Below are 8,661 nucleotides of genomic sequence, written 5' to 3'. Positions count from 1 at the left end.
TGAGTCTGGGGTTATGCGTTCTTTTGCAATTTTTTTTCTTTAGGCGTTCCAAGGATGGCAAAGCAAACGAACGACGTACAAAAAATCAAAAATATAATATGGTAAGGTGGACGGACGAAAAACGGACGAAATTACGGTGGTAAAAAGCAATAGCCCCTTTATTAGTAGGTATAGGTATACGTATAGGTATATATATATATATATATATATATATATATATATATACCAACATTCATAACATGGCAAATGCCAACAAGAGATATCTTCCGAAACAACACTAAAACAACATTCTTCAGAAAGACACCACATGCCAAATGCTCTATGTAAGCATAACAATAAATTACTACTGTCAACTGCTATCACATTTCAGTGATCCATAAATTCTCGGCGCTTTCATCCCCGTCGGGCCTAGGAGGAAAGCGCTTCTCTATATGACGTACAGTTGCACAGTCCTTCTCAGCATCAAACATGATGAAGTCTACAAGCTGAGGAAATTTATAATCCCAGTGATCATCTCCATTCCCAATCTCTTCGTCATAGTCATCCAATCCCCCATGGTGTTCTTTGTCAATAGGGTGGTTGAGCTTTTTATATTGGGCAGTACAAGCTCCACACCCACCTGCATGTGCAGAAAGAAGAATTAGCATAAGAGCTTTTCACAACAGAAAAGAAACAAATTATCGATTGTTTCACTTAGAAAATAAAATTATAAGACTATGCAACTGGTTCATTAAAGTTCAGCTAGCCAATATAAGAGCATGGCAGAATAAACTAGACGACACAATTTTATTTTATTTGCCAAAACGGCTGCATAGGGAGTTACAACACAAATAGAAGTCTGAACCTCCGATGCATACTGAAGACCGGTGAAAGAGGAATTTAGTTCAGGACACCATTGGACAAATGAATTTTCAGCAAAAAATAGCTTATAAATACTGGGGGTGACTCAGCCGAATCTATTTAGATGCGGAAATGGCTGAACTGCAGAGCAAAGAATGAAAGCTGGCAAAACAATGTGTATTCTGTTCAAAAAGTGGCATTTGGAGCAGCGAAGCAGCGGAGCACCTTAATCTGAAGGTTTCCTTTTAATTGTCTATCAGGATTGTACTCCCTCGTAGAAATGGATACAAATGGATGTATGTAGAACTAAAATACATCTAGATACATCAATTGCCCGGACAAGTATTTTTGGACAGAGGAAGTATATATTATGAGCCAACATTGCAAAGCAAGGGAACTGACACCGTTTTTTTGTGTAGGTCCCCAGAAATTGCAGTGACCTGGGCCGTGCTCTGGGCATAATAACTTTTTAATACTAGTATCATTCGTGACCTGTCAAAGGTGAAAGGTCTCAAGTAGTATGACTTGTTCTCGATACATCTAAATGGACTTTATAGGTTTCAATAAAACAGAAACATGAAGCATCCACCTGTTTCAGTAAATAAGAACAAGAGGATACCATGATTTTGTTTCCCCATGCAATAGCCAAAACTTGCATAATATTTAAATTCCTATTTCTATCTGTGAACTGGCAGTATACATTACCAAAATCCAGCACGTGCAAGTTATGATAGGATTAAATCATTGCTGCAATGAGCAATTAATCCCCATATTTGATTCTTATGGAGCTAAGAGCTTATAGCAGATTGCATAGTATGTAGGGCAAGAAGGATCAGGAATATTTCTGTAATGTAAACTATGCTATCTAAAACTGCAGCACAGAATATTTAAGTACTACCTCCTTTCAGTTTATAAGAATCACCAAGTTTATCTTAAGTCAAACCCATTTATGTTTGACCAGGTTTACAGAAAAAAATGTCAATATCTACAATACAAAATAAATGAAAACAAATTTCACGACGGATCTACTGATACTGATTTCATATTGTAGATGCCAATGTTTTTATAACAAACTTGCTTACTCCCTCGATCCTGGTTAAAAGTCTCTCACACATTTCAATGAAAAGATTGACATTAGTTTGATCAACAAAATATTAGTTATATGTCACAAAAAAATATTGTTAGATTCACCTTCAAAAGAAGTTTCCAATGGTATGTCTGCGAGACTTATAAACCATGATATAGGTATAAATCATGATAGAGGTAGTAACTTAAGTTGGTTTGACTTATGACAAACATGAGACTTATAAACTGAAAAGGAGGGGGTAATTTTTTTTAAAGTACACACATAGTTTATTTAAACTGTAAATGAGACCATAATTAAGATTATTTTCAAAACCAACAACATACAACCGTATACATATATATTGATACATATATTATTTAGGGAACTGATATTAGCTGTTCATGCCACTAAGAAACGCTTAGAGCTTGGTAATTTAGGCTCTTAGGCTTTTTTTATTGGTTGATTTTTGCTTTGTTGCTAGGTCTAGGTGTTATGCTTTTGTCTTCTTGACACCTTCTTTCTAACGGAATACGAAATGTTATAGGACAATGGTGGTGGGAGAGAGCATGTATACCAATTCCAGCCGGTTTGATTGGGCAGCACAAGACGATATCCTCCTCTTGGAATTCGTCGTCCTCGCCCATTGCAACCGTTGCTTCGGCGAAGAAGTAAATGGGCAGTTCACCAGCAGCGTCCTTTGGCCGTGCCAAGAAGTTGATGTGCCAAAAGGCTTCGGATTGGATGAACAAATTTATGCCACAGACTAAATGGAGCTCGTAATGTTGGCCTGTTTGCTGAGCATATTTGGACAATGCAGCCTCAACCAGCTGGCGTGAGGTTTCCTGGGAATATTTGCAGCCTTCGATGCGCGACTTGATTACGGCGGCCACCCAGGACGTCACCAGTGGGGGAGGAGGATAGAGGTCCTCCGGAAGCGGGGAGGGCACCAGCATGTCAGAGAGGCGGTCGAGCTCAGGGGCGGTGAGCGCCCGGTTGACGCAGAGAAGCATTCTCGCATCACGCTCAACCTTGGGAAGTACCGAGGAGACGAAGAGCGCCAAAGCGTGTGGCATGGGGTGGTGCGCCGCCTCGGCGGCCTTGAGAAAGGCGGCTTGGGTGGGCGCCGAGACGGAATCGGAGGCAGAGGCGATGGCTCGGGAGAGGTCGGCCTTGGAGAGGTGGAGGTGCAAGAGCGCGTCGTCGCGCGAGAGGGAGGGGCAGAGGTGAAGGAGGCAGGCGATGAGGCCCTCCAGGGAGCGGTGAGCGATGCGGGCGATGCATTCGGGACTGATCTCGAGCACATCGCCGAAGTGAAAGTCGCCGGTGGGGCGGCGGGGAAAGGCTGTGTCGTACCAGATGGCGTTGACGAGGATGCTGTCGACGGGCGAGAGGGGCCCGTAGCAGTGGCCGGCGACGAGGACGCCGCGGGCGTGCGTGCTCCAGAGTCGGGCGGCGGGCAGGCGGGAGAGCGCCTCCAGGTAGAAGGTACGGATGAGGTTCAGCAGCCTGAGCCTCAGAGAGCGCGGATCTTCGCAGCGCTTCCGCGGCAGGGCGGGGATCACCTCCTCCTCCTCCTCCTCGTGGCGCCTGGGAGAAGAGGAAGGGGCGGCACGGTCCTCTGGTACATTACCAGATGGGCCGGCTGAGGAGGTCTTGTCAGGCGAATCGGCGGAGGGCTGCTCGATCTTGGTGTGGCGGCGGCTCAGAGTGGCGGTCATCTGTGGTGGCCGGCGGCGCTGGCGGTTTCGTCCCACTATTGTTTTTCTTATACATAAGCTTCGATCCAATGTATTGGGTTTTTTTAGTAATAAATATACTCCTTGGTTCCAAAATAGATGATCCAACTTTATACTAAAGTTAGTATAAAGTTTAGTATAAAGTTGAGTCATCTATTTTGGAACGGAGGGAGTACAAGCCAATTTGATATTGATTAAAGTCCGCACTAGATGGGATACAGGACAATGGGGCTGAGCTAGCCATACATGACCCTCATCAAGAGTACGAAAAAACTTGGCTAAGCTACGAGTTTCTACATTAGCTGCATGCCCTTCAGAAGTAAAATTACAATTAAAAATAATAGCCCTCATTTTGATCTCAGTTGATGATTGTACCATATCTTCTTAGACCGTTTGAGTTTATTTCGTTGACGACCTGCTTCGAATCTGATGCGGTAATGAAATCATTAAGTAAATCTTCCACCAACGACAATGCTTCATGACATGCAATGGCCTCCAGAGTTGGCACATCAACAGCGTCATGTAGAACCAGCGAAGAGCTCTTCAAACAGTTTCTGTTTTCGTTGCGACACACTGCCACCACATAGCCACCCCTTCCTGATCGTGCGACAGCCGCATCAGCATGTGTCTTTGCAAACACCAATGGGAGGCACAGGCTGGAACTTCCCTTCTCGGGCCGGTGCTCACACGCGCCAATTGTTTTGTGTCTACTTCGTCAAGCTCTGAAATGAAACGATTGATAAACATATGTGTGGTCAGTGGGCTATGAGAAATACCCTCGTGTATTGCTTTACTTCTCATCGACCATGTAGCCCAAACTGTCACAGCCAACCTGACAAATGCCACAATGACATGAGATAAGGGGTCAATCATCGTCAACAGTCATTGCTTCGCACTTGGCTCGCTAATTGCGATAAGATGTTCAGCTAGCTCTCCATCGACAAGCACCCATATGCACCTCGACACTGAACATTCCAACAAAGAATGCCGCCATGAGTCATCTGCCCCACACAAGCCACATGCGGTAGTGGTAGATATGTTCATGTTCATCCTCACGTCCTCGGTGGGCAGGGAGTATTTTGCAAGTCTCCAGAGGAACATGCGGATCTTTGCCAGTACCTAGGTCTTCTACAACAACTTCCAAGATCCGGTGTCACGGTCCATGCTAGATGACCCTACAGTGTTGTCTAGCCATGCTTCTCGTCGCTATCTCATGGCCAACATTTTATATGTTGACCATACTGTAAAAACTCCCTTCTTCAAAATTCCAAGCCCAAAAGTCAGGCATGTTTCCGGTGCTTAAAGGAATCCCAAGAATGGCTAAAACACCAATGGATAAAAATGTGTTCTCCATTAGTTCCTATTCCATGTCGTCGAAGTTGCATCAATAAGATCAGAAACTAACTAAGGGGGTTGTCAGAGAGACATCCGTATGGGTGTATCATCCCGTCCCAAGGGATCCAATAGTCGTTCCAAATGTTGGTTGAAGTGCCATTACCTAAGCGTCTGATCAATCCCTATTTTAGGACGTCCCTCCCTTCTATGACTGCTCTCCAAATTTGACTTGGGTGAGAGCCAAAGTTCGCATGTAATATGGATGAATCTAGAAAGTAAACACCCTTCAAAATTCTAGAAGTCGAGGATTCAGGATTTTGCAGGATGGGCCATGCCTGCCTAGCCAGCAGAGTCGAGTTAAACAACTCAAAAAATGAATCCTAGTCCACCCATGCCTTTTGGTTGCGTCATCACTTTCCACGAAACCCAATTTGGCTGCGGTGGCCTTCTTTGCTGCCCCATCAGAATTTTCATATCAACATGTTCATGTGCTCACAACCTCTTGGTAATTTGAAGCAGAACCTAGAATAAACAGGCATGGCTTGAGCCGCTGCCTTTACCAATACTTCCTTCCTTGTCGTGGACATTGTCATCTCAATCCAACCTTGGACCTTGCCCCATAACCAATCTTTGAGGTATTTGAAAGCCCCATTCTTTGAAGTTCTCATGTTGGATGGCATTCCCAATATTTCTCATTCAGTGTTTCATTAGGAACGTTGAGCAAACCTTTTATTTCCTATTAATACTATCAAAGCAACCTTTACCAAAGTAAATGGAAGGCTTGTCATAGTTGATGTGCTGACCTAAAGCTTGAAAATAAGTATTCATCACTTGGTTCACCTCTATTGCCCCACCACCATTTGCCCTGAAAAATAGCAGACTATCATCTAAAAATAATAAATGATTCATAGGTGGCGCCAAAGGGGTCACTTGTGTACCGCACATATTAGATGACTCTTCTCTTGATTTTAGGAGGCACAAAATGCCTTAGCTGCTAGCAATAAAAGGTATGGAGAAGTCAGGTCCCCCCCATCGAATTCCTCATGATGGTTTAAACTCCTAGAGTTTCTTACCATTATAAAAAACTGCAAATGTTACCGTGTTGACCAAACCCATGACAATTCCAACCCACCTTTCAGTAAATCCCAGTTCAACATAATAGCTTGGAGATAGGCCCATTCCATACGATCATATGCCTTCATCATATCAAGCTTTAACACACAGTGCTGGTTTTTCTTTGCCTTATTCCTCTTCATAAAGTGAAGACATTCATATGCCTTCATAAAGTGGTAAGCCTGCTTGGAACGAAAGCTGATTGTTCCTCTGAAATGATATCTGGGAGTACTAGCTTTAAACAACTAGAAATAAATTTGGATGCAATATATTATACGGTACATTGCATAAGCTAATTGGACACAATTGTGTGAGAAGTGTGGAATTTTTTACATTTGGATAAGAACCAGGATAGTCTCAATAATACACTCTGCCGACTCCATCCTATCAACAATACGAAACACTACTTTGTCACTTCCTCACCACATAATTCCTATGACGCTAGAAAAGGTGAGTTAGGAATTCGACCGGGTCCGACGCCTTTGTCGGGAACATTTGAAATAAAGCTTGTTTTACCTACTCCTGTGTGTATGGGGCATTCAGGGTCTCAGTTGCTGTCGGAGTAACATGACATGGGATAGTATCTCTCCATGCTGTTTACCCCTTAGGATGTATATACATTACAATAGAACTTGGTGGTAATTGCCTCCATCTCATCCTTATCCTCTGTTAAGCTACCGTCGAGTAGCTATATTGATCTGGTTTCTCCTTCTGCGTTGATACGTCTTCAACGTATCTATAATTTTTTATTGTTCTTAGTATCAATCTTGGATGTTTTATATGCAATTATATATCATTTTTGGGACTAACCTATTAACCTAGTGCCCAGTGCCAGTTGCTTTTTTTGCTTGTTTTTGGCTTTTCAGGAAATCAATATCAAACAGAGTCCAAACGGAGAAAAAAAATTGGATTAATTTTTTTCTGGACCAGAAGAGACCCTAGAATGTTCGGGAGAAGACCTGACGAGCCACGTGGGAGTGACAAGCTCGGGAGGCGCGCCCTAGGGGGGGGGGGACACCCCCAGGCTTGTGGGCCCCTCGTGGCACATCTTGACCTAATTCTGACTCTATAAATTCTCAAATATTCCCCTGACATCGAAGAGCCATCCGAAATACTTTTTCCGCCGTCGCGAGTTTCTGTTCCCACGAGATCCCATCTAGAGGCATTCTCCGGTACTCTGCCGGAGGGGGAATCGATCATGGAGGGGCTCTACATCAACCTTGTTGCCCTTTCGATGATGTGTGAGTAGTTCACCACAGACCTACGGGTCCATAGGTAGTAGCTAGATGGCTTCTCCTCTCTCTTTGATCTTTAATACAATGTTCTCCTCGATGATGTTCTTGGAGATCTATTCGATGTAATGACTTTTTTTGGTGTGTTTGTTGGGATCCGATGAATTGTGAGTTTATGATCAGATTATCCATGCATATTATTTGAGTTTTCTCTGAACTCTTTTATGCATGGTTGTTATAGCTTTGTATTTCTCTCTGATCCATTGATTTGGTTTGCCCAACTAGATTGATTTTTCTTGCAATGGGAGATGTGCTTTGTGATGGGTTCGATCTTGCGGTGGTCAATCCCAGTGATAGAAAGGGACATGACATGTATTTGTATCGTTGCCATTAAGGATAAAAAGATAGGGTTCATTCACGCGTGAGTTTACTTTGTCTACATCATGTCATCTTGCTTAAGGCGTTACTCAATTCTTTATGAACTTAACACTCTAGATGCTTGCTGGATAGCGGTCTATGTGTGGAGTAATAGTAGTAGATGCAGGCAGGAGTCGATCTACTTGTCTCGGACGTGATGCCTCTATACATGATCATTGCCTTTGATATCGTCATGATTATTTGCTTTTCTATCAATTGCCCAACAGTAATTTGTTTGCCCACTGTATGATATTTTCAAGAGAGAAGCCTCTAGTGAAAATTGTGGCCACCGGGTCTACTTTTTATCATATATTAAAACAAAAAATACTTTGCTGCAATTTTTCTTTATTTATTTTATTTTGTGTTTTAATTATTCATCTATCACTACGAGATTTGATCCTTGCAATTAACCGTCGAGGTATTGACAACCCCTTGATTGCGTTGGGTGCAAATATTTGTTATTTTGTGTGTAGGTACTGCTAACGAGGTGTTGCGTGGTTCTCCTACTGGATTGATAACCTTGGTTATTAACTGAATGAAATATTTATCTCTACTGTACTGCATCATCCTCTCCTCTTCGAGGAAATCCCAACGCAGCTCACAAGTAGCATGCACGTTGATACGTCTCCAACGTATTGTTGGAGAACGTAGTAATTTCAAAAAAATTCCTACGCACACGCAAGATCATGGTGATGCATAGCAACGAGAGGGGAGAGTGTCGTCCACGTACCCTCGTAGACCGTTAAGCGGAAGCGTTATGACAACGCGGTTGATGTAGTCGTATGTCTTCACGATCGACCGATCCTCAGTACCGAACGTACGGCACCTCCGCGTTCAGCACACGTTCAGCTCGGTGACGTCCCGTGAACTCACGATCCAGTAGAGCTCGAGGGAGAGTTTCGTCAGCACGATGGCATGGTGA

At 43.3% G+C, this 8,661-nt stretch overlaps 1 protein-coding gene across 1 annotated transcript; it reads right to left on the bottom strand.

Moving 5' to 3' along the window:
* Positions 1-207: 207 nt before the first annotated feature.
* LOC123100000 (uncharacterized) lies at positions 208-3,667 on the bottom strand. Its single transcript, XM_044522003.1, has 2 exons — positions 2,481-3,667; positions 208-619 (listed from the first exon to the last, which is right to left on the bottom strand). Exons 1-2 carry the CDS (start codon positions 3,622-3,624, stop codon positions 360-362), a joined length of 1,404 nt encoding a protein of 467 aa, XP_044377938.1. The 5' UTR covers positions 3,625-3,667; the 3' UTR covers positions 208-359.
* Positions 3,668-8,661: the final 4,994 nt, after the last annotated feature.

This window comes from Triticum aestivum, chromosome 4D (genome assembly GCF_018294505.1).
Source record: "Triticum aestivum cultivar Chinese Spring chromosome 4D, IWGSC CS RefSeq v2.1, whole genome shotgun sequence".
NCBI lineage: Eukaryota > Viridiplantae > Streptophyta > Magnoliopsida > Poales > Poaceae > Triticum > Triticum aestivum.
The sequence above is the reverse complement of the archived record's forward strand: the minus strand, read 5'-3'. Positions and strand labels throughout refer to the sequence as shown.

Bases quoted from the DNA above. Each gene is read 5' to 3' on its own strand.
- LOC123100000 (XM_044522003.1), bottom strand. From the start codon at position 3,624: ATGACCGCCACTCTGAGCCGCCGCCACACCAAGATCGAGCAGCCCTCC. The intron at 620-2,480 runs GTATACATGCTC...CTGCACATGCAG, and splicing joins AATCAAACCGGCTGGAATTG to GTGGGTGTGGAGCTTGTACT.